The following is a 27,365-nucleotide window of genomic DNA, read 5'->3' as shown; positions in this document are numbered from 1 at the left end:
AAGAGGCCAGGTCCTTACCTTACTTACACAGGACCACCACTGAAGTCAAAGGGAATTTTGCAACTGACGTCAATTGTTGCAGGATCGTGGCCACAGACAGTCCTATTAGAGTCAATGATAATCTCATAACGATTCCAATATGCAAGTGTATGTTTCATTCTTCACACATTGCTCATCTTACTTACATAGGGAGTCCCTCTGACTTTATTAGGACCAGATGTGAGAGTGAGATGAACAGGATTTAGGCACAGTTTCTTTAGCACTGCATAAAAGAGCAGGTGTAGCTGGGTGGTTTGGTCAGTCATTAGGCTTAGTGGCCTGGGCCTCTGAATCCAATCTTTCTGTCACCCGTAGCTCTCTGGATGTGGTCTCAGGGCACCGTAGCTCTCTGGATGTGGTCTCAGCTAGACTGGCTAGACAGTTTCAGATATGGCCATATTTGACAACGTTTTTACTTCAGCCAAGGGCCGATGCCTGCAGCCCTCTTGTGCCCCTAGCTTGTGGTTCTCCCTCTCTTTTGGGGTGTCAGGGACAGGGTAGGGACTCACAGCTGGATCCCCTGAGTAGACGCTTCTTCTCCTGCTGCTGCCGCTGAGTAGTGCTCCTTCATAAAATGTCCTCTCTTTCACCCTTTGCTTAGAGTTGCTGAACTGAGCTCCCTTTATATTGATCTTTGCCCCAGCATCATGCTTAGCAATGGCTAAGGGATGGAACCCAGTACGGCTTCCCCTGCCTCAGCCTTAGTGTAGGATTCGTAAACCCCATCACAGCAGAATTGGGTTTTGTTTTTTTAAATATAAATGCCTGATCAGGAAAAATCCCTAAGACTACAATCGAAATGCTGCTAAAAATCTAGCACTCCAGATTCTTATGAACAGTTGTGAACCTCTAGGACAGCACATGGAAGTCGAATGCGAAGACATGCCACACTGACTTACCTACATGAATTTGCCTAATTAAGTATGTTTAAACGTAAAGGGGAAGGAGAGAGAAAAAAAGTTTCAAAATGAATTTTTACCTAGTTGATAGGGTGTTTTTGAACAGTGAATGGATCCCTGAGGGGAAAACAAAAAGGGTGAGTTTACTGTAATCTCAAGTTTGTCTTGCTGGCTGGCAGAACCATAACTATTCATAATAAAACCACTTATTTACAACTTGCCTGATTTCAGATTCCATTACAAATCTAAAATTTTGGTCAACTTTACACACCCAAGCCAAATGCAGAGGGAACTTGGGCCAACTTTCAAATTATTATGGATCAGTTTATAATTTTGGATGAAAACCTCGTAAAACTTGATGGATTTGCTTGCAGGGCTGGTTCAGAAATGTTGCCAAACCTGTAGCTGCAGGGAGCCTGAGTCATCAGAGCCCAACCCCACCAAGGATAGGTGAAAAATACCAGTGGGATGTTTACTGTTCATGCTTCAGTGCTGTATGACATGCAATATATCCTCTGGATAGTGCTTTGTGGTTGTGATCTTGAGACCTTTAGGGAGTCAGGAGGTCACCCTTTTTATTGTGGGCTGGATTGAGAAGTTCCTGTTCATTTTGTTTAACAAACCTCCCACCCGCTATTCCTCTAACTTCTTCCAAAGACATACGGTATCACCACTATGGAACTGAACTCACCCTACCTGGCACAGGAACTTGTGGTGGGTGGGGGTGGGAATATGAGAACATGCAGTGATTTGGGGTCTTCCAGTGAGCTGGTCCAGGCAAATGGCTTTGCAGGAGGCTCTAGACTGGTTGGGTTTTACCCCTAACCCAGGCAAAAACTGGTAGTTTTGGCTTAATTTTGCATTGAGTTTTTGGGTTGAGAGTAAAATTTAAAGCAAAACTCAAGTGGTCTGAAACCACACAAAAAACAAACCCAAACCCCAAAACCACAAGGTAAGTGCCAAGTCTACAGAATTCCAAACTATTTGATGTATCCATCCACAGGCATCTTGAAAAAATAAGCTAGTCCAATTTTACCTGATGTATAATTACATCAAGTACAATTCTTAATGATTTGTTTGATTGCCTGCTTATCACTCCAGTTTAATGGGGAGTGCCAATGCTGGAGTTAAATCAGGGATGAATTTGGTCCCATATAACTGGGATTATATTACACATGCAGGTATGCACTGGCTCCTCACAATATAAAGATCCATGAACAGGAACCCATCAGGACAAATGCACACTTTCTAAGGAGCCCCTGTTCAATTCAAACGTTGCGTAAGAAATGCATGAGGTATAAGAGAGGCTTTATTCAACTTTTCCAGATCTGGAGAATTACTCTTCTTAATCCTCTTAATGTTATGCTAATCTTCCCATTATTACAGAATCTTCTTTGAATTAATCAGATGTGAAAAATAAGGAAAGGAAAGAGGACTTTAGAACAGTAGGAACTGGTTAGGGTATATGGATTAATTGGACCAAATTTTATGTAAGTGAATGCAACAACATTAAAGTCAATGCACCTGTGCTCACTAACAAGAGAGTGTCAATGTAACACATTATATGAATAACAATGATCATTAACACTAAGTGAGAGAGGGTGTATACATATTTGTGTGTGTATTCCACTGACACACTCTTCTTGAAAAGACTTGCAACTGCTTTTTAAATTTACAATCAGCATTTCTAATTTCTATTATCATTTTCACAAAAAATGGTCTAAGTGATGTAGGCCATCCTTACAGGATGGGAGTGAGGAGGGCTTTATTCTGGTAAGCAGTGACTTTGAAAAAGATTTGGGGGTCATGGTGGATAATCAGTTGAAAACGAGCTCCCAGAGTGACACTGTGGCCAAAAGAGCTAAAGTAATCTTTGAATGCATAAACAGGGGAATCTCAAGTAATAGTAGAGATTTTTTTTTAAAAAAACCACTGTATTTGGCATTGACGCAACTGCTGCTGGAATACTGTGTCTAGCTCTGGCGTCCATAATTCAAAAAGGATGTTTATAAATTGGAAAGGGTTCAGAGAAGAGCCACAAGAACGATTAAAGGATTAGAAAATATTAGAAAGACTCAAGGAGTTCAATCCATTTACCTTAACAAAGAAAAGGTTAAAAGGATGTCTTGATTATAGTCTAAGTATCTACATGGGGAACAAATCTTTAATAATGGGCTCATCAATCTAGCCAAGAAAGGTATAACTATAACATGATCCAATAGCTGGAAGTTGAAGCTAGACAAATTCAGCCTGGACATAAGGTGTACATTTTTAACAGTGGGAAGAGTTAACCATTGGAACAGTTTACCAAGGGTTGAGATGCATTCTCCATGACCGGCAACTTTTAAATCAAGAATGGATATTTTCCTAAAAGATCTGCTCTAGGGATTATTTTGGGGAAATTCCATGGCCTCTGTTATACAGGAGTTCGGACGAGATGATCACAGTGTTCCTTTCTGGCCTTGGAATCTAGAAATGCTATAGGGGTACGATAGCTCTGTAGTACTAATAATTGTTGCATTTAACAATAGCAAGCATGCAATACAGATCATGCACTTCACGTGTGCTAATAAAATTTCTTGTTTTTCAAATTCTTTTCCATCTGATCTCTTATAATTTCAGGGCTGCTTAACACCACTTTCTTGTAGTTTTGTATCTTTCAGAACTGCTACAGAGCTGGAAAAGAAATTCCCTCTCTGGGATGGTAGTCTCTAGGCCTGGGGTGTGGAACCTCTGGCCCGTGTGCCGGATCCAGCCCCCTGCTTAATTTCATCCTGCCCGAGGCAAGTCTCCACGCTGCGGAACAAAAGCCATGAGCCTCGGTGCCCCCCCTGCGGGCTGGAGCCGCAAGCATTGGCTCGCCCCACTGCCCGGGGGGGGGGGGGAGCTACAGCGCCAGGCAGGTCGGTCAGCTGACCCTAGGCACAGTGGTGATCAAGAAAGTTCTGAGTCCATGTGTGCCTACCCCCAACCTCAGGCATTGCCCCCACAGCTCCCATTGGCCAGGAACCACAGCCAATAGGAGCTGTGGCCGCTTCCGGGAGCAGTGCAGGGCCAGGGCGGGGGGGAGCTTGCCTTAGCCCCGCCGCTAACCAGGAGCCACTTGAGGATCCCGCACCTCTCATCCCCTCCCGCAACTGAACCCCCTGCCCCAGCCCAGACCACCCTCCCAGAGCTCCTACCCCCACCCTGAACCCTCTGCCCATGGTCAGAATCCCCTCCCAGACCCCACACCTCCACCCCAACCCCCTGCCCCAGCCCTGCTCCCTGAAACCCTCATTTCTGGCCCCACCCCGGAGCCTAGGGGAAGCCCCGAGCCCCTGCACCCTCCCCGCGGGGCTGTGTGGGGCCTGCAACTGACTTTCTGTGGGTCAGTGGCCCCCATTAGAAAGAAGGCTCCCCACCCCTGCTCTAGGCACTGGGGCTATATCAGCCACTTTCAATTGTCCCAAACTTGCATTTCCATCTACATATTCACACTACAGTTGTAGGTGTCTAAATAACTGCAGGATAAACCTTTAGGGCTTTTGACTTTGAAGTTAGTTCTAGCTGGAATCTATTTTGCTAGCAAGCAATACTGTATGTTTAGCCATGAAAAGAAAGGGCTTTTAGCCACATGAAAAATGGGTATTGAAAGTGAAAGTTATGACAAGACAATGTTTTAACTAGCTGCATGAAAGTGAAAGATGTGGTGTTTTTGCACTGAATCTCTCACTAGAATAATTAGTTTTTGAAAACTCTCTCAGCCCAGCAGAACAGCTGAAAGTGGCACACAGATCTCCTTTCCCCCCCCCAATGAATGCTCAAAAACACATGAATGGCAAAGATACCAAACAAATGCAGATTGATGAGGATCCCAAAGTTTTGAATGTGCAGAAGACGACATCAGGGTATTTTTTTTTAATTATTATTTTTTGAGAGAAACTTTCCCTCCAGATTTCCTATATAGCTGTGTCTTAGCCCTAAGAATCTTCCTATTAGGATTTACTCCCCTAACATCGACTATTCAGGACATTTTCCTTACTGGGAGTGACTGTCTTCAGAGCAGTTCAGTGCAACTCTTGTCTGAAGGGGACATTTTCCTCTGACCCCAAGGGGATGAGGACTCTGCCTGCTCGGCAATCCAGATCATAGAGTTAGGCCCCTGTTCAACAAAGCACTTAGTCATGTGCTTAAGTACTGTCCTGAATAGCGATGCCTTCTTGAATTGTGCCTGAAAGAACAGAACTAGGAACAAACCACTTTCTCTTGTACAGTGGCTTAATCGGAACTAGACATGTGAGTAACAGTCTGCAGGGTTGGGATCATAGATACTAAATATCAGATAGCTAAATGATTTAATATTCAGTTAAAATGTCATTTTCAAATCTGTAAATTTCCGTACTGATAAACTGGATGAAATCTTCCACTTCTAACACCCTTTTATCTTGTGAGAAAAAAGTATACCAACAGTTCAGACTTTCTAAAAAGCAGAAAAATTGTCAATTCAAAGTTCTCATAAAACATCAAAATTCCTCTTAATTCTCCATCTCTGGGGTACACCCCACCCCACCCCAAAAGCACAGCTCAACCAGTGGAGAATTTAAAGTTGAACTGCAAAGCAAAAACAAAATTTTCTGCATTGAATATCCCCATTAATTAGGCTATGGGGCACATTTAGCACAAAATTAATCTTTTATATATTCTCTTTCCCCTTCCTGAAATTATCTTGATCCTTCACAATTAACAGAAGGTATCCCAAAGTGAGACATCAAATACCAGAAGTCTCACTGAGTTCCACGTTACAGAAATAACACATTCTGAGGTACTGTCTGTGAACCCAAAGTACCAAGAGGATTCCACAGAGAAGGAAAATATGCTTACCTTTTTATTTTTGGTTCACTTCTAATATGTAATCGTACCGAGGAAAAGTACATTTGTAGTCAAATGACAGAATTGCATAAGAAGTGTTTTAATATTACCTAACAATTATTTGTTTTAATTTTATTTTTAGTCTCATCCACATTTCTATTATTGAACTGTACCCATGACAATTCTTTTAGAGAATTTGAAAGTCTCTGGTGCACACACAGACACTCACTCTAATACGGTAATAGATACAAATACATATAAAAATTATATATAGGGTGTATATAGTACATATGAACATTGCTGTATTTTTATATAATGTTGTTGCATGTGTAAACACACACACACACTTGTAGTTTGTCAGCCTACAAAAATAGTAAACCCTAGAGTACCTTTAAAATGGTCTCGTCTTATTTTGTTACATGCTTGGGTAATTAAAAAAAAATAATACAAATCAGTTATTTTTTGGATTAGCCTGTCTCATTGACTACTCATTGTACATAAAAGTAACTCGCATGCATAAGGGCTTGCAAGATCACAGCCTCGGAGAACACAGTAATTTCAATCTCTTCAAATTGTTGTTCCCCTGAGTACAAATAAATGCCTTATCACTCGTCTTTTAAAAACATGATCTCATACCTTGTCTGTTTTTTTATCTTGCTTTTCCAATATGGCCATGTTTTCTTTCAGAGTTTTTACAATCTCAGCAGGATTTTTGTGCGATTTACTGAACAAAGGCATGATTTTCTTCACCTGAATTTCTTCTTCTGATATAGCTGAAGACTGCTTTAAATCAAAAAGGACAAAAAGAGCAAAAATTAGCTTTTAAGGTTTTGTTTGCAGCTACGAGTCCAATACAGTATGCTCTATGTATAAAGTATACTGCAAGCTCAGACTGTAAGAGCACTCTGAGCTCCAGTTGCTCACATCCACTGAAAATTCCAGTAGACTCCACTAGATCCTTCAACTAGTCTAGGTTGGTTTCTAGAGGCCTTTTAAGTTTTGACTGGAAAACCAGTAGCTCCAAGAACAGACAGACAAACATATCTGTTGCTTGGATCATTGCAGGATTGGGCCTCAACTTTTCAGTCATTGCTTACATTTTATTTTGTTTCTCTTTATCTAACTTTTTAGTTAAGAGGATGTCAATATTGAATAGTTTAAACCTCCCCAAAAAGGGAGCTTGCCAAACCTTGAGAGGCCTGCATTCCTTGTGACTCACAACTCACTTCTGACTTGTTTAAGTCTGGGGGAGTTTAGATGAGCAAGAAATATAAAATGAGGCCTAATATAAATACAAATGCTTACATTAAATTAAAACATTTAAACAAAAAATACTTTAACTTATACATTCCTCCCTATTCTGTTGGAAACCCAAATACCCATCAGTGTACTAGTGCATGAGAACCAGAAAGAGAAAGCGACCAGTTTAGTTTTAAGGTGTCAGCAGGACCTGAGCCTGGAAGGTGCTGCGTGTCCTCAACTCCCATTGGCTTTAATGGGAGTTGAAGACTCTTAGGACCCAATACAAAGCCTGATGAAGTCAATGGAAAGACTCTCATTGACTTTTTGGACTTTGGATCTAGCCCATGTCACTTTAAAGAGGGTGCACAGCACTTTGCAGCACTAGGTCCCCAAGCTGAAGAACATGCAAACAGTAAAAACACACCAGTAAGAAGTAAATTAGATCTGGGGGGTGGAAGAAAATCACTCCAATTTTCATATTCACTATGGTCTCATACAAATAAGAAATGTTATAACAGAGATTGAGAGAGGAAGAATGAAAACAGATTAAAATATACATATGTAAAATACTTTGCATAACACTCACCCTTACTTCAAAATCCAAGAACACACTTTTCTCCATGTACACATATGATACTAGTCATTACATATCTTATATGATTAATAAAAATAATAGCTACAGTTTTTACTCATACACCCTTATAGACATTTGAGAGAATTATTTGAAATTTATGTGGTGTTTTATAAAATAAGACAGATCCTATGCTACAAAGCTGAAACTCTTAAAGCACTTAGAGAGAGAGGTTGTGTAATTTATTGGTGACATAAAGGAAAGATTATTTGAAGAATGTCATATTTCAGTTAAAAGTTCCTAGAGCAGGAAAGAATATCAAAAAGATTAAATCTGTATATAGTTTTTCATTAACCATTTGTTGCTAGGCTGGTTCTACAGAAATATTTTCACATTCAAATTCTGGAAATTCCAAGACACTGTCTCTCTTCAATATTCAAGCTCCTTAGGGCACTGTTCAAACTACATTTTTATTTCTGCGGTTTTGGCTGTGTAAACCTGAATACTTGGCTCAGTTCTCGACTAGGAAGCCAAAAATGGTGCTCAGCGCTGCTCACATAGAACTCAGGACACAGTTTTTGGCAAGACCCTCTGACTAGCACAGAGCAGAGTCACACCTGTCAATTTGCCAATACACTACACTGAAGATGGGGGTATACTGTAACTCATCTAGGAATGTTCAGCAATATTCACATACTGGGAAAGAAGGGGCCTCTCACTGTCTGACTTGCATCATCCCCACAATTTTGCTGAATTTAAAGAGTAATGCAATAACATGTCTGCATGCATGCTGCTAATAAGCACTCGGGACTTCACAACCACATGGTTAACGACTTGATATTACAGGGAAAAGAACATTTTTAAAAATTAAAACACTGGAAATAGAAAAGGGTGAGGATCTGCAAGCTTATTAACCCCTGAAGACAAGACATGCGGGGTGGGAGTTGGGTTGTCAGCCTTTGAATACTATTAAAAAGCAAAACAACAAAAACCAGGACATTTTAAAAAACAAACATCACATTCAGCTGTGTCAAGGTAACTTTGATAATTCTGATTTTTAAATAAATTTACCACTTTTGACTATTAGATTTCCTCTTTTGGGGGGGGGGGGGTGAAGGGGAAAAGGAAGTAATTTTTTTTTATATGTTAGCTTCAAGGATCACAAGGCTTATTATCTACTGTTTCCCAAAAGGAATTAACCTATATACATCTTCTGAACATAGTCTCTTTACTAAATAGTCGCTATTTTCACTACAATTCCAAACAGGATTTTGTATCACTAGACAGGTAAGTTTTCTCCCCCCCCCACATCCTAGATGGAGTCCAGTGAATTCTAAAAGGCCAATATTTACAACAGTGGGCGGTATTTTGGTTACCTTGATTTCCAAATGCCCAATCTGAGGTACCCCAAATTACTGGAACTTTTGAAAATCTGGAGCCAACTTTTTTCTGTATCAACTACACCTTTGATGAGGGTCTGTCTTTAATTTAGGGCTACTTGTAAAAACTGAAGGAAGTGAAATACTAGTACTTCCAGAGTAGATGAGGAACCTTAGGGAATTTCTTTGTAGAGCTATTACACACAAGCTTACCACTACAGCACCTTAATGGCACAAAGGAACTTCCCAGTGACAAGGGGAGAGCCATTACTCTTCACTTCACTCCCTACTGTTGACTGTAGCAGGGCAACAAATTCATTCTCTTCTCTGCTCCTGCCTTCACCTACTATATCAGGGTGGACAAACTTTTTGGCCTGAGGGCCACATCAGAGTATGGAAATCATTCATGGCTCGCTATATACTCACAAAATAGGGGGTTGGGGTGTGGGAGGGGGTGAGGGCTCTGGCTGGGGGTGTGGGCTCTGAGGTAGGGCCAAAAATTAGGTGTTCAGAGTGTGGGAGGGGGCTCTGGGGTTGGGGATGCAGAACGGTGCTCTGGGCTGGGACCGAGGGTGGGAGGGGGATCAGGGCTGGGGCAGGGGGTTGGGGTGCAGGAGGAGGCCAGGGGTGCAGGCTCCGGGTGGTGCTTACGTCAAGCGGCTCCTGGAAGCAGCGGTATGTCCCCCTGTCCAGCTACTACACAGAGGGGCAGCCAGGCAGCTCTGTGTGCTGCCCTGTCCGCAGATGCCGCCCCAGCAGCTCCTATTAGCTGTGGTTCCAGGCCAAAGGGAACTGTGGGGGTGGCTCTTGGGGCAAGGGCAGCATGCGGAGCCCCCTGGCTGACCCTATGCATAGGAAGGACATGCTGCTGCTTCCGGCAGCCACGCGGAGCCATGGCATGTGCAGAGCGGGGCAAGCCCCCGACCCCGCTCCCCGGCTGGAGCTCAAGGGCTGGATTAAAACATCTGAAAGGCTGGATGTGGCCCCTGGGCCGTAGTTTACCCACACCTGTACTATATCCTCCACACAAAAAGCAAGCCATGGGTAGAGTGCAATTTATGCATTTTAAAAATCTCTGTTGGACTCTCTTTCTTGGTACCGTTTGTTCCCAACACCAGTCTTTTTGGCAGACATGTTCCTGTCAGACCTATGGTCTCCTTTGCCTCCACTATTCAGTGATTTTCTTTGGACATGAACTACTCTCAGTCACACAAGATAAAGGAAGCAAATTGTGGCAAACTTTCAATGTAGAAAAGGCTGGTAGCGACTGAAAACTACCACTATCGGAGGGCTCTTTGGTGACCATGGTTTGGTGGTCTCCCGCAAGTTCCTTATGAGGAGGGGTTAACTTCATAAACAGCACCACGACAGCTGACACTAATTTGTCAGTAAGTCTCAGACTTACTAGCAGTCTATGAGATGAGGGGGAAAAACAGATCTTTAAACCAAATAACTTTCAGCTTTGGAGGTGGTTTCCCCAGTATAGGAATGAGACACATTGCAGGGTTGTGGGAAATAATGCACTTCCACTGCCTGAGGTTGAAACCTGTAGACAAACAGAACATCTCAGCCTCCACAGCTAGAAAGTCCAACACCTTTCATGCACTCTAAATTCACAAAAATATTTCAGTGACAAGTGTCAGTTCTGGCAGTGTTCAGCTAGGGTTTGTTTAAAGAACATGTTTTCTTTTGTTTTATTTTAGGGAAAAAAAAGTGACAAAAATAGTGAAAAGCAGTTTTTAAAGCAACCTTTCCCAGATGTTTGGCTAGGCCTGTTAAAATTTGAAAGAAGAGCTTTTTTATGATGGGCAGTAGGCGTGGGCATGTGTGTTTCATTCTCTGTGAGAAATTCTTCTTCTCTCTTATATTTTACCAGGTTATTTTGTCATTCCCTCAACATCCTCATGATCATACATGCACAAAAAGCAAAAACTTAATACGCAAGCTCAAGCATTCATGAAGTCCAGAGACTAATAAGATCAGCAATGTGCAGGTACTAGGAATAGTCAAAGGAATGGATGAGATTGCATATCATCACTTTGCACTCACAGTGCATGCCTTCCCTGAGATCTCAAAAACTTTTACAAACATTAATGAAGCCTGACATCATACCACTGAGGCAAGTAAGTACAACTATCTCCACTTTTACAATGTGGGAACCGAGGCACAGAAAGATTAAATGATTTGTCAAAGGTCACATAAGAATCTAATGGGAAAGTCAGGAATAAAACCAAGATTTCTTGGGTTCAGATTCAGTGCTTTATTAATCACCAAACCAAATCTATTAGTTTTGTAGACTACCACAGGCCTATCAGCAAACATTTATCAACTAAGACTTGGGGGTGATGTAGAATGCCATCCAATAGGAACAAAAGCCTAAACTAAAGGTTCCTCTTCCCCTCTCCCCTCCGCCCCATCCAGAATTCTGACACCCAGGCAACTAGACCTCTGTTAATTTTGGGAATATGCAAGATGGTGTTTGCAGAAGGTAAAATCTGTTTTTCGTCTCAGCAAATCAGTGGGATAAAGTTTAACAGACTGATTTTCATGTGAATCTGAAAGGGCGGGGAGTGGAGAAGATCTGACTATTTACAGAGATCTGAGTTTATGTTCCTACAGCTCAGAATAGAGGATATGTCATTGCTAATCCAATTAATCCAATATATCATTTAATAAAAAACAACCAAGCCACATCCACCAAACAACAAAGCCCAACAGCTTCAATGGGAAGTTTGGAGTCAGCTTGTCAGGTGGGAATGCTAAAATGAGGTAAAGAAAGAACGTTAATAGGCCACCACCCCTTTTTAGCTCTTGAAGATACTACTATAATGGGCCAAACAAACTCACTCAGCCCAGCTGAGTTTCCTGTGAATAGACTGGCAAGTACAGAAACCGGTTCAGCCAGCCTACATGTTCACCAGCATGACATACGGATATGTTTAGTGTGATCAGAACTCTTTAATACAAATATAAACTTAATCAGATTTCTTTTCATACACATTATAGGCTCCTTCCCTGAGCCCTCCTTTATTTCTTGATCACAGTCTTCCTTAAAAGACCCCAGTATATCAGAGTTTATAAAGACAGTAAAGAAGGGAGAAGCAACGTGAGTGAGGTAATATCTTTTAGTGGACCAACTTCTACTGGTGAAAGTGACAAGCTTGAAGAAGAGCTCCATTTATCTTGAAAGCTTGACTATCAATACAAGTTGGTCCAATAAAAGATATTACCTCACACACCTAGTCTCTCTAATATCTTGGGACCAACATGGCTACAAGAACACTGCAAACAAAGCAGGAGGCATGCAGACAGCAATATTACTTCAGTCAGCAGCAGATCCCATCATTATACAGTAACTCAGTTAAGCAGTTCAGGAACAAATACTTCCTCCTCCTTCCCACAAACACAAGAATGACAGCATGTGATTCATTCAATCCATTCTTCTTACATGTCACTTGAGACAAGCAGTTTGGTACTGAAAGTGAAATGATTGTATAAAATTTTACACAAATTCAGGCAAGAAAACTTTATATGTTTTCTTGTCCTTTTAGGTGTACAGTATCTGCCTGTGTACCAGAATCACAACACTCTATTAACATATTCACCCTGGGAGGAGTTATTTTTTAATAGGTAAATAAAATATCTTCATTTCTCCCCACCCCATCAATGTGCTAAAAAGCACTGATGGGGTGTAGATTGTGTGCTGGGATTTGTAAATTGTCACTATCATTTTGCAGTCTAATTATGTATTATTGCACCCCCCTCCCAAAAAAAAAAAAAGTGTTAAAAGGACATTAAGGTTATAAACTTAATCACTCAGATTAGGAAATGCCAGAATTCAGGCTGCCCGTGCAATGTTAAATTCAGCCTTTTTGTGTATATGCGTTACATTTATACTCTTTACGTACATGATTACATACTATTTTTACAGAGGAAAATGCACGGAATGGACAGTGTTCTAGAGATGAATTGGGGTTGTGCACCAAATGAGGCTGTTATCTGGATCCCTGCCTCATTTGTTGCAGAATTGGGAAGTTATGTAGTGAATGAGGAAGGGGATTACAGGAAAACAAAGGATTGTCCTATAGTTAAAGCAGTTAAAGCAGTCCTATAGTTAAAGCAGTTCTGGAGAACTGGATTCTATCCTGCCTCTGTCTATATTATGTTGGACAAACCACATAAACCAAAATTTTCACATTTGTTTACTAATTGTGTGTTCTAATTTTATGGGTACTCAATGTGAGATACTTGGCATCAGTTATGCAGGTGTGCTGGAGCACTCACGATGGCAACTGAGGTTGACTGGAACTGTTCTTTAAACATATAAAGTGCTATAAAAAATGCTAAGCGCTCTTTTAATTAATAAATCAATCAATCAGGCTCCAGGCATCTCAAATAGGGCACACAGAATTAATGGGCACTTTTGACCTTGATCTCTCTGTGTCTCAATTCCCCACCTGGAAAATGAAGATAATAATATTGCTTAATCTCACAGGAATGTTCTGAAGATAAATGCATTAATGTTTGTGAAGCACCCAGATACTATGGCGAGAACACTATAGAGACACAAAGGAAGAAATTAATAATTTTGTATTCAATGTAGGCTATGGATTGTGTGCATTAAATAAGGCCTGTGAGCAATGAGGAGAATAAAATAGAAACAGAGAATAATTCCCATTCACTTAATGAGGCAGGGGGTCCTGCAGAAAAAATAGACTTTAATTATGTAACTATGTACTATCTCATAATGCAAACACGCAAATCGGAAGGGGGAGTGAATTAAGCTTGCACAGGCAACTTAATTCTGGTATTTCTTAACTTTTGAGTGCTTGAATTTGCAACCTTAACAATGCTCTTTTAATGTAGTTTTTTTGTTGCAATTTCCTAGGCTTTTAAAAAAAGAAAACTGAGAAAAATTCTATCACATGGAACTATCCCAACTTACATAGATCATCAGCAGGACTGGAAACTTTAGGTCCACCACATAGACTAGTAGTGCTAGAAGGTGATGAGACACACAACTTGGAAGTAGGTTTTGCAGATATCTGCGAACAGCAGAAGAAGGGTAATACTCAGGAGTCTTTGGAATCTCTACCTATAGCATGGCAACAGGGATATTTGTGAAACATAAGCAGAGCCCAATCCTGCCCATTGAAAATTCAAAGTCTCTAATCATGCAGGATCAGGTCCCTTAACTAATTAAAGTGTGTGAGATTAAAGCCATTATTTAGGGGCTATTATTATTTACTTATATGGAAGGGGAATTTTAGCCTAATTTCCATTTAGAGTAGTAGTAATAATTATGGAAGCAAGAGAAACTGGTAATAGAACCCAAATAATTAAAACAAAACAAAACAAAAATCTTGAAACAGCAGCCAAGAGGGAAAAATAACACTCTTGATCCAGCAGTTCAAACATTAATACCAGTATTTATTCTTCTTTGCTTTATATTAGCCATTAATGGAAAGTGACCCATACCACCTTCATTCACTTGGTCGTATCTTTGAAAAGAAAGAGTTATATCACTTCCTGTAACTCCATGACACATTAAATAATTTGGCACTGCAATGGGTTTGCTTCTACTACAAATGGGCCAAGTTCTAAAGTCCTTACTCAGGCAAAACTCCCCAGAGACTTAAATGAACATTTTGCCTGATTAAGGACTTTCAGACTGGCCCATTACCTCACAGAATCCTAGAAGCTAGACATGTAAGAGACCTATTAGATCATCCTCAATCTCTTTATTTATAATTATGTATGCAGTTACATGTGACAATTTGAATATATACTCAAATTTCATATACTTAACAATAGTTTCTGAATTTCTTACGCAAGTGACTATGTTCTCATTTCTCTGTATCTCAAGAGCAAAGCTGCATCTGCAAGTACCTCACTAGAGAGAAGCAAGAGAAGTGATATATTGCAGCTATTTTATTTTTTGAATCCCCATTGTAAATAAAACCCATTTCCAAAGATATGCTATGGATACAGAATATTTGTTAACAGAGCCAATGCTTACGTAACAGAAGTAGTACCGTTTAGGACTGCTTTTAACATAAAAAACAAATATACCACATTAGTTTACAATGCTACAAAAAGGTAACAAGTAGTAAGTGAGAATTTCATTACCAAAAAAGATATTGATAAAGCAAAAAAGGAAGTTTTAAATTCATTACCTAATTTTATTTAATTCAGACTGGATAATCTTAGCTGATACTCACTGTGTACAGAAATGTCCAGGCTTGTCTAAACAACAAAAAGCAGATACATGATGAGGTGCTGAAGACAGCTCTCTGCCAGACCCAAATCAGCAGTCCAGTTGGAGGACCCTTTACTTATCTTCAATTTAATATAAGTTCTTCCTTATTATTGACACGTGGCAGAGAAAACAAATTCCAGAATTCAGTCTCAACTTGCTTGCTGAAGAGTAACTGTTACCTTTTGGGAAAAATGTTAACAAGGTTGATGACTAAAACACGCACACTCTCTTAGAGCAGCTGTAAATTTCCACTCTCCTTTTCCTGGATTCAGATTCCAAACCTCATTTGTCTCTCTAATCTGCCAGGGGCAGTTCTGTTTCTAGTCAGACTAGCTCTGTGTATGTGAGTCTTCCCTCCCCTCCCAGCTTTCTCTCTCACATACACCCTCCCTCTGTAAACTGAGCTCCACGTCAGAGGAATGTGTGTAAAGCAAAAGACAAAGTAATGTCTCTGCCAACAGAATTTTCTAGGGTTAAAATCACAAATACAACAAACCTACATCACTCACATAAGTTTTCCCTCTTCAGTCTTTTAGTATAGAAGCCCACCACAGATGCCTCTTTCACACCCACAGTGTGGTAGAGGTTGCTATAATTACATTATTCACCTTACCCTTCTGTTTAGAATGTAAATAAGGGCTTCTAACAGTGAATGGTTTATGGTTACAAGATAATAAAGTCAACATGCTACACAGGAGCTCTTTGGGCAGAGAGGATCTACCCATAGGCTGCCGTTTCCTGCTTGAAAAAAAATATTTACTTTACTCAATATTATTATTTCAGTGCAAAACTCACAGTTTATTCTGAGAAAAATTAAATCCAATGACATAAAAGGTGTTTCTCAATCTAAGTGTATTTTAAATTTTATGACAATGTCAGCATAAGACAGGAAGGAGAAATTCAAATCTACTGAAACAACATATATTACCAACTATTATCGATCATGGGAAAATATAGCAAACTGCATTTAACTTAAAGGATCCTCTTGGATAGGTAGGGGAAATAGGAAGAGAATGTGTATGCGTGTGCCTGTGTGTTCTTTTAAAGCTTCATTTTTCTTTAACAGCAGTGATTCTTCAGGCTGTTTTGCATATGTCCAGAGGGAATTACATATGCTTTTTCCCCTACAGCTAATGTCTAATATACATTAAAGACCATGGAAAGAAAATTGTTTTACTAACTATTGCTACCAATGCAGTGTTTTAAATTCCTTCCTCATCTTATTTCTGCTCTGTTTTAGCATTATAATGAGCCTTTGCATGATGAGTGATGAATATATACCTGTGCTGAAATCAACAGTTCAGGGCGAAGCTTGGGGCTGAATTCTGTATCTCAGCGTTTTGTCAAGTTCATTATCACCTCACATTATTTAAAAAGTGTGTGCGCGCGCATTAGCGGATTTATTTTAGAAACCTCTCTCTGTGTCCACCATATGTTAGTGCTACCTTCCCTTGTCCTGTCATGTCTCAATTTAGAACTCAGTTGTGGTAGTTAACCTTATAGTGGAGGCAGTGCAGAGGTGTACCACCCCACCGGGAACTCTCGGAGGCACCAAGCCTAGAGATCTGAGCAATGCAGGTGCAACACCACCCTTTCAAAGGGTGCCGCTTCTGTTTGCGGTCACCAAGCTCAGCTGGCCAGGGCAGAGGCAGCGTTGGGAGAGAGAGAGACTCACTTTGAAAGAGCCTAGAATCAGCAATCTTTAATCTTTGTACTCAAAGGACTAAAATATATATATATATATATGACCCTGCTCCTGGCACTCTCTCCCATCCTTATGCATCCACACAGGAGACACTACCTTGTCCTCAGAAAGATCTTCTTTTACTTGCGTGTAAAGCAGCACACACATTTATGCTCAAAATAATAAAGCATCACTGAGGCACCTAGGGTTTTACAACCATATGTTGAGATGGCGCTGAAACCATGGTTAAAGCTGCTTCTGAAGTGAAATGCATTTAGTACTGGTTCACCCGCACCCAAAAAGAGCTGCGGGAAGAGGCACTGGTCATTCAGAAGGTGGCATTCTTAGCTCCAAGTCAGTTCTGACGCAGTCCCCCAGCACATGTTTAGCTGTGCTGCTGGAGGTGCCATCTTTTGAATGAGACCTAAAACAAATCTAACATGTAATAAAAGATGCATTTGCACTTTTTTGTAAGGGTAGAGGCATTAACTGTTATTTCCCAGTCAAACTCCACTTGGCATAATTACATCCTCCCCACATCACTTCTATTGATGTTTCAGATGGAAAAAGGTACTCCTTCATTCCTTTCCTAAACTGAAATACAACAGTGGCGTGCACCATGGAATGCTTGCTGAGTTTCACCACAGAGAAAAAGCCGCATTTCAGCGGAGGTTAAGTAAGCCCACTGGATGGTTTGTATATCATTACATTTGTAGAAGCATTTGTGGTATAGACAGAATAAGAAATGCTATATAAACATAAGATTATCATAGAATCATCTAGTCCAGTCCCCTGTGCTGAGACAGGACCAAGTAAACCTAGACCACTTCTGACAGGGATTCGTCCAACCTGTTCTTAAAAATCATCTATGATAGGGATTCCACAACCTCCATTGAAAGCCTATTAGAGATCTTAACTACCCTTGTAGTTAAAAAGATATATTTAGGGTCTGAGTGATATATTGAGCTCTGTTTAACTATATGGTCTGGTTATTTTCATTCAGAATTTAGATATATTTTGGGGACTTGTAATTATAGGCACTACAGGCTGTGATTTTGCGTGCACTCAAGTAGGACACCCTACTGCAAGTCTTCTGCCTAGAGAAATTCCCTTTAACAGGAATTCTGTGCATATACGTCATGCAGAAATGAGTCTTTATTCTGAAGGGCTGCATGAAGTTGCTCAATCCTCATCCTTGATTAGTACACTCGGTGACGAGAAATATTGCAGATTTTTTTTTCTTTTTCTTTTCACACTTTATGTGCCACCTTTCTAATGTGGAATTTTGTCTGGAATGGCTTGTGTAGAGAGTTGAGGCCTTTACAGTAGTTGATCTTCAGATAACAACTAAGGCCCCGAGTTAACGTACCCCAACATGGCATATTTATCCAGCTGCTAAGTAGTTAACTATTTCCTTTGACAAGGGCTTCCTTCGATAATTTAGTTTTGTTTCAGTATATAATTTGTGCTCATCTCAACTCCTAAATTAGTTAATAATGAATAGCCAACAATTTTTAAAGTCCTTTCAAAATATACTGAACAACTTGTTTGCACATGCTAGAGAACTCGGACTTCTATATATTTGAGTCCCATTGTATTTTTTCCTTCTTTATGAATGCAGATCTCAGGCTGAAGGTATGGGTAAAGTTCTTTTTTGAAAGAAATGACCTTATTTTCTTAACTTAAAAATCCCTCCATCTATTAGAGCAAAGAAATAAAACAGGCATTACTACATTTGCTCTTTATTTTCTACAATGATAAAAGGAAAGGTAAAAAGCTTTGAACCACATGTGGTACTGATAAATTTATTTCCTGACTCTGCAATTTATAAATCTAAATTACATTCATGTTCAACATCTAATCATCAGCATACAAAGTAGTTCCAATAAAATATATCTTGAAACTATTTCTAAAATTATTTCTTTGTTAAAATGTGTGGGGTAGACAGAACACAGCATGATGTGGTATAAGTAGACTTGGCAGAATCTGATTATTTTTTATAATTTTGATGGATAATATCAATGCTTATTGTTAAGAATTTTTATTTTTATTGATTTAGATTTTCAGAATGTGAAAAATTATGGCTGCAGTCAGACAGTTATAGAATGACAGCAGATGCTGAGCTTCAAAGAGTTAAAGCTTTATAACCATTAAAACACAACTGTCTATACCATGTCAAAATATACAAAGTAACCTAAAAGTATCCTTAAAGTATACTTAAACTAAATTAAGATCTCAAACAGTATTTCTTACTTTGTCTATCCGTAAATTTTGATAATCATTTATAGAAATATTTTTTCATCCATTCGTGTGTTTACGGTGAAACTGATGTTTACCAACATTTACCAATAAAAATCTAATCCTTTCAACTCTAGATATAAGGTTTTAATCAGCATTATTAGGGATGGCCTTCAATAAATAACTCACTCACTCAATATGGCCAACCCAAATTCATGTCAATAAAACTTTTCTACCCCCTCATCACATATTCTTTCTGACCCTATAATTTCTATTTTTATATATAACCCCCAAGGGGGAGTGTGGATATGTACATTATGTAAACACACACAAATCCTGTGAAAACACAACCTAGATTGAAAGCCAATCTAGTGGTCTGCTGCTCACGAAGGTACAGAACAACAGTGTGAAGAGGGACCCTACGGATAGATCTATGCAGCAAAGAATAACCCACCGCACTAAGATTCAGAGCCCAGGTCAACTGCCTTGGCCTCATGCTGCGAGGCTAAAAATAGCAGTGTAGACATTCACACTTGGGTTGGAGCCCGGGTTCTGAAATCTAGGGGTCTCAGAGCCCAAGCTCCAGCCTGAGAGGGAACATCAAGACTGCTATTTTTAGCCCGACAGCACAAGTCTTGCAAGTCAATTAACCAAGCCTCTCAGACTAGGCACTGTGGGTTTCTGTAGAGAGAGATTTCAGAGTGGTAGCTGTGTTAGTCTGTATCAGTTAGTCTCCTCGCTGTTTTTGTACAGAGAGGGGCTCCATCCTCGCCTGCACCCAACTGGAATGAAAAGAGGAAGGAGCAGAGCTTCCCATCCCTCTGAAGAACAGAAAACTGGTATCCATCTTTACTGGCTCCCAGAACTGAAGTCAGTGATGTTGCCTCTCTGATTGCTGTAGCTGAGTTGCTGCTATTGTATTTTGGCTAAAACTGAGAGCAGGATTGAAATAGATTCTTCATATAAACTATTTCAAAAAATGTAAACAGATCATGATGATCATGTTATTCCTTCTTCCTCCCCTCAGCTCCCTCTAGCGTTCCCAAGCATGGACTACATTCTTTCCTGTTCTATTCAGTTTGCATTAAATATAACTGCAGAGGACAAGAAAGGCAACGACGATCTTTCTAGAGAATTCCAATTCCTGGTATGAATCCAGAGCTCACTCCACCAGTTAGGTTCCTCTTCATTTCTGCAGCAGACCCATACTTACAAGAGCAATGAGAGCACCATTGGCTCACAGAAAACTAAAAAAACCCCACAATCAGGAACATTGTACCAAAACAAGACATTCGTTGCGCACATCTCTCCCCCTGGAGAGAACACACACGACAGATGTTAGTCGTGTTGCTTAATGCATTACCAGAAGGCGCTCAGATACTACAGAGATTAATATGGTGTAAGAAGCCATATAGAATACAACAGAGTCTGGCCTAGGCAGCAGTAGCTGGAGACATGATCAACAGCCTTGTCTCACGGCTTTAATCAGTGTTGGGGAAGGGGCCAGAGATGATATGGAGTCCTGTCCCCAACCACCAGTAGTCTTCTTGGAGCACATCATCCATACTGACTTCACTCCCAACACTCACTCATCTGCCCTGGGCCTTTTCACCACATAAGTGTAGTACTATCATACTGTATACAAAATGAGAAAAACTTCTAAAAAAATTCAACTAAACAACTCCTTCCACACCTCTGCCACCCCCACAGTAAAAATCAGAGGTAAAGCAAGCAGAACTTTTTCTCTAATAAAAATATTTTAATAATAATATCTTGTACTTCAGAACTAAGTTCAGCACGTGAAATAGAAATACAGGATTAAAAACTTAACTTAATCATGTCTGTTCTGAAAAAATTCACTTACAAGATACATTCTCTCTCTGTGTCCCAGTGTAATGACTTCTACTTGGCTTCTCAATACCATTATAATCATAACTCTGCTTCCCATTTTATGAGTGGAGAGAAAGAGATTAGATTGAGGGATACACAAACACAATTCTACAATGTGAACTTTTATCTGGAGACTTATTTAAAAAGAATAATGGTAAAATCAGCAACATGCCAAAGAGATGAATAGGTATATTTTTACATTTCAGCATCCCAACCTGTTCAAACTGCACCTGACCCAAATCCATTCTTCAAACCTAGTTTCACACTAGTTTCCTAAAAATATCTTACCATACTACTCAGAACATCCAAAAAGAAATTTAGAAGAATATGTGAAGAGGGAGGCCAAAAAGTGAAAAGAGCAGTTTAAAAGGGGCTCTGTTGAAGATCTAAAATGTAAGCTATCTTGACAGATGCCATCTGACTGTATTTCAACAATGAAAAAAAAAAATATAAAGAGAAACGCATTGCCCAGTGTGCTGAAAGATAATCCTAGGTAACAGTATTAACAATGACGACTATACAGTGCATAGTGCCATTGTTCTCCAATATCCCATATTTGGAAACAAGCAAAGAATGTAAACGGTGTCTGGTTTCTTCAAGATTAGTTGTTTGTCCCTAAAAAGAAAAGGAGTACTTGTGGCACCTTAGAGACTAACCAATTTATTTGAGCATAAGCTTTCATGAGCTACAGCTCACTTCATCGATGAAGCTCGATGTAGCTCACGAAAGCTTATGCTCAAATAAATTGGTTAGTCTCTAAGGTGCCACAAGTACTCCTTTTCTTTTTGAGAATACAGACTAACACGGCTGTTACTCTGAAACCTGTTTGTCCCTAGTTTCAGCAAAACATTGATGATTCTTTTATTAATATCAGACACAACAGTAAAGTGCTTTGGGCTACTACAGGTGACTATTTCTCCTTTCATCTAATATTTGAAAAGTATAATATTTTATTATTCTTGAAAAACCATATAGAAGACTGAACTGCAACAAAGCATAATTGAATAGGACCCACATACTCCTGAGAATTCTTGAAGCCAAAAATTATATCACCAGAAGTATATGAATATTTGTTTTCACCCAGTTATGACTGTTTTGAGCCCCAAATGCAATATTCTCTCTGAGTAGTTTCCATTTTAAGAGTCTTTACACAATGCTTTAAAAAAAAAAAAAGAATCAGACTTTCACAGAGAATAATACTTTGTGTTTCTATTGTGCCTTCCATCACATCATCAAGATATTTTACAAACAGAACAAAATTAAGTCTCCCAAAACTCCTGTGTGATAAATATTATTACACCCATTTTACAAGGAAACTGAGCCAGAGAGAGCAACACACACACACACCCTCCCTCCCACAAAGGCCTGATTGTCAGATGACAACAGGAAATACAGGTACTTCAGTATCCGTAAAAATGAAGCCCTAGTATCTCAAGTTGCCCACCTAAAAACAGTGGCCATTTTTTAAAGCATTGTTTTAAACTTACTTGCTGAAAGTCAAACAGAAAACCTGTGACAAAACAGAACCTATATCTGCTGATTCTGAGCCCTGTTCTTTACTCACTAGAGTCTTGTGATCACAAAGGACTAAATTAAGCTCTGTAATCTGTATAGTGTTCAAAGAACCTCAAAACTTGCAAGTAGTGTCAATTTCCCCAGGAACATGATCTTATTGTAATGATTAGTGAAGATAGGACCTTGACCAACAGATGATATTGTAAGTTTATTTCAGTGCTAAGTTGTTCTCATCTGATATGTTACATTGTTGGATCTGACTTGGGGAAGGGGGGTTAGCAGGAAGTTCAGTCCTGACTGTGTGTGCTGGAGTTGGTACTTGCAGTGTCCCAACAAATCCCATGATTCTACAAGAGTATTACAATGGGTGGCAGCAGCTTAAAGGTAGTAAAAGCACTTTTGCCTGAGAAGGAATTTACTGGTCATGCAGATGAGACTGGAATTCTGTAAGAACTTGACAGACTTTAAGCTATTGCTCTCTACGAATGAATGGACTGATGAGAAAGCAGCATGGTACCTACCAGTGCTTTTCAACGGTGATGTCGAATCATTTTACCAGCAACTTCCCAGCATGGATCGTGGTTCTTATAGACAATTAATTAGAAATGCCAGAAGGAATGGCAAGCCATTACATTGTAATCTTACACCTCCATTTCTGCTGGAAGTGAGCATGGTGCATAATCTGTTGTGTGGAGCACAGTGCAAGAGCTCTGCTAATAAACATTAACCCCCACTTTTGTATATTTGGATTTACTTTCATAAGAGACTACATAATTCTTGATTTAGTCACAGAGTACAGTGACTTATTTACAGTACAGGTAGTGGCAATACAAGCTTACCTGTGTGCCTCGGTCTTGTTATGAGAGGATCATTTCAGAAGATTCACCTCTCTGCTTACAGTCCCACCACTTACACAGTGTTTTTATTGATGTGGACATTTGGCATTAGGAGCTAGACTAAGATCATCAATCCATTTCACATAGGCCACTGAACAGCCATCAGATGGAAACAACTAGTAAATCTCTACTACTAAAAACTACTGGAAATCGCTACTAAATTAATTCAGATTGAATTTGGGACCTTAAGGCAAAAAGATTTGTATTCCATCATCAAGCCTCCAAAACATCCAGTCCCCTCCCTGGTGTCAATTGGTGTTGTGTGTGTGTGTGTCCTGGTAATTATAATCAAAACATTTTTGTAGATGTGATATCACAAACATAGGCAACACAACTTCTGACAGAAGAACAGTAGTTTGGAAGCTGGCAGAATCTGGCTAGATGACAACATGCGAGCAAGACTACTGCCAGACACCACTCCTTGTAACTTACCAAAACAAAACAGAAAGACAGGGATGCAGAAAGGAACCAGGGTGGATTTAAAAAAAAAAAAAAAATCAGATATTTAAAATGGGATTTTTTTTGATAAAATGCTTTTTGAGGAAAAAACCTATCTAAAGATAGTTTTAATTAAGATACATTATAGCTCAAAGATATCTCATCATGGAATAGCAATTATAAATTCTAATTCTATAGTATGAGAACAAGTAACGGGTTAAGAAGCTAAGATAACCTCGCTGGCACCTGACCAAAATGACCAATGAGGAGACAAGATACTTTCAAAGCTGGGGGAAAGAGAGAACAAAGGGTCTGTCTGTCTGTGTGATGCTTTTGCTGGGAACAGATCAGGAATGCAGTCTCAGAAACTCTGTTAAATTAGTAAGTAGCCTAGCTAGAAATGCATTAGATTTCCTTTTGTTTAATGGCTGGTAAAATACGCTGAATGTAATGTATATTCCTGTTTTTGTGTCTTTTTGTAACTTAAGGTTTCCTCTAATGTTTTGAATCTGATTACCTTGTAAGGTACTTACCATCCTGATTTTACAGAGGTGATTCTTTTATCTTTTCTTTAATTAAACTTCTTCTTTTAAGAACCTGATTGGTTTTTCATTGTTCTTAAGATTCAAGGGTTTGGGTCTGTGTTCACCTTTACAAATTTGGTAAGGATTTTTATCAACTCTTCTCCAGGAAAGGGGTTGTAGGGCTTGGGGGGGGGGGGTATTTTGTGGGGGAAGACGTCTCCAAGCGGGCTCTTTCCCTGTTCTTTGTTTACCGCGCTTGGTGGTGGCAACATAGGGTTCAAGGACAATGCAAAGTTTGTACCTTGGGGAAGTTTTTAACCTAAGCTGGTAAGAATAAGCTTGGGGGGGGGTCTTTCATGCAGGTCCCCACATCTGTACCTTAGAGTTCAGAGTGGGGAAGGAACCTTGACAAAGATGATGAAAGGAACATGTCTGACATGCAGGATCTTCAGGTTGGTAAACTTTTTTATTTCATACCTTTTCCTTAAGGACTGGCTGCCTTCCTTCTGGACTATTCTTGAATTCTCATGTTTGAGAAAAATCATTTTAGATGCAGTTGTGATAAAAAATAAATAGCTGAAATAGGCAGATCTTCCTTTTACAATTTCACCTTTAAAGTAGTACTGAGTGTCAGTGAATGCAATGAGTAATACTAAATGTGCAGTATGGTAATAATAATTAAATAACTGCACTGACTTATTTTGTTTAGGAGAATCGATACTCAATATACAGGATTCTGAAGACTATCCACCTTCAAGATCATCATCATCTTCTATAGTTTCAGAGTTATCTGCCAATTATAGTGTTTCAGTCACATCATGCATGTCACATAGTCACAGTATAGCACCTATAGCAAAAAGAAAAAAATCTCCGTCATCCAGAAACAACCATAGATAAGTTTGTGATGAGACCCACCAGATTACAAAAAGAGGTAATTGATGAAAAAATTGCCCAGTTTGTTTATGCAAAAAACTCTCCTTTCCATATGATTGAGAATCCATACTTAATTAACACGGTTCAGTCATTAAGACCAGGATACAGTCCACCCAACGGAGCAGATGTCGCAGGCAAATTGCTGGATAAAGTGTATGAAAGAAATTGAGCAGCGTGCAAAAGGTCTAGAGGGTGAAATTGTTAACCTGAGTCTTGATGGGTGGAGCAATATCCACAATGATCCTGTTGTATGTGCTTGTGTGACAACAGAAGAAGGGAATGTCTTCCTTACAGAAACATTTGATACATCAGGAAATCCACACACAGCGGAATGCTTACAAGTAGCAGCAGTAAGGGCTATAAAAAAGAAACTGAAAAATTCAAATGTCTAGCACGCAGCTTGGTCACAGACAATGCTGCAGACCTATCCAAGATTAGAAGAAATTTAGAAGAGAGTCCCAAGCTAACAACATACGGTTGCAGTGCTCATTTGATGCACCTCCTAGCCATATACTTCAGTATTCCAGAAATAAAGGCTAACTTTGTTGAAACTGCAAAATACTTCCAAAACAACCACCTTGCAGCAGCTGCTCTGAAAAAGTGGGAGGAACCAACCTAACTCTCCCACAAGACGGGCGATGGAACTCGGTAGTAGACCGTTTTGAGCACTATATCAAGAACTGGCCTAATCGGATGACAGTTTGTCAACAAAATTGTGAAAAAAATTGTCACAGCCAAGTTCTCAACATTGGGCTTAAGAGAAATGTTGAACACATGCTGAGTACCCTGAAGCCTATTTCTGTAGCCTTGAACAAAATGCAGGGAAATAGCTATTTTATTGCTGATGGTGTTGAAACTTGGAAGGAACTGAGAAATATAAGACAGTTAAATTACAAGCATAAAAAAAAATGGGACAAGCACTATCTGCAGCTCATTTTCTTGCAGATATTCTCAATACTTGGTACCAGGGTCAAACCTTAACTGCTGAAGAAGAGGAGTTAGCTATGACATGGACATCCAGCAATCATCCCTCCATAATGCCTACCATAATAAACTTCAGAGCTAAGGGAGAACCATTCTTTAAAACATCATCAGCAAACATATATTTCTTGAAAGTCACTTAGGCACTTGGATTCAGAGGCTGTTGAAGTGATAATCTCACTTTTAGCAGCAGTACCTTCTTCTGCCGGTGTAGAAAGAATATTTTCTTCCTTTGGACTAATTCATTCCAAATTGAGAAATCGTTTGGGACTTGAAAAAGCAGGAAAGCTTGTTTTTCCTTTTCCAAATTATGAACAAACAGGAAAATGAAGGTGAAGATAACTGAGCTAGCTGCAGAAGCCAATATTTTAAGTTTCTCATGTTGACCTGGCTGACATAAATGAAATATTTAAAATAGGGTTTTTTGTTAAACAATTTTAACAAAAACAAACCTGATTTTAAAAAACTTGAATGTTTAAATTCAAAAATTCATATGCTTGTTTTGTTAAAATGGTATATGTTTGCTGTTGAAGAACAAAAATCCAGAATACGCAACGTTGTTGTTTTAGTTAAATAAAAATTTAAATGTCTGTCTGGTGATGTTCTCCTCCTAAGACAGCATGGCAAGAAAATTCTCCAAATATTAATGATTAACCTGTTGAATTGGAGATCGTTCACCTTCCAATGACTTCATAAATCTTTGGTAAATGAAATAACCAATCATTCATTTTCTGAAATAGCTGTAAAACTACTCTGAAAAGTTTTCAAAATAAATCACTTTAAAAACGTATAGGGTGTACCATCTAAAAATGAAACTTACATCTATCTCTGAATTGTGATGTATTAAGGTTATAACAACCAACAAGAACGCACTTTTACGTAGAAATCCATGATTAAATCAAGTCTTCCTGACTAGTGATTTAAATCAATTCCACCCTGAAAGGAACAATGGCATAACTTGACCCATAGGGCACCTATGCATAATTTGAATGAAATATCAGTGTTCGGCCATATCTTATCTGAAAA

The 27,365-nt window shown here is 39.4% G+C and overlaps 1 protein-coding gene across 5 annotated transcripts in view; it reads right to left on the bottom strand.

The window, feature by feature from the left end:
- The window catches only part of CAB39L (calcium binding protein 39 like), a 105,407-nt gene that overhangs the window by 64,638 nt on the left and 13,404 nt on the right, over positions 1-27,365 (bottom strand). The window contains exons 2-4 of one of the 5 annotated variants that reach the window (XM_084622476.1): positions 15,203-15,419; positions 13,927-14,026; positions 6,426-6,572 (exon numbers count right to left, since the gene is read on the bottom strand). In XM_084622476.1, coding sequence (XP_084478602.1) covers positions 6,426-6,572; positions 13,927-13,935 — 156 coding nt within the window. In that variant the 5' untranslated portion in view covers positions 13,936-14,026; positions 15,203-15,419. Of the gene's footprint in view, positions 1-6,425; positions 6,573-13,926; positions 14,027-15,202; positions 15,591-27,365 lie in introns of those variants that run through there. The other 4 variants (XM_084622478.1, XM_084622477.1, XM_084622479.1 and 1 more) reach the window with 4 other exon arrangements.

The sequence above is a fragment of the Lepidochelys olivacea genome, assembly GCF_965140295.1.
Source record: "Lepidochelys olivacea isolate rLepOli2 genome assembly, chromosome: 1".
Taxonomy (NCBI): Eukaryota; Metazoa; Chordata; order Testudines; family Cheloniidae; genus Lepidochelys; species Lepidochelys olivacea.
Note: the sequence above shows the minus strand (reverse complement) of the source record. Positions and strands in the feature narration are given on the sequence as shown.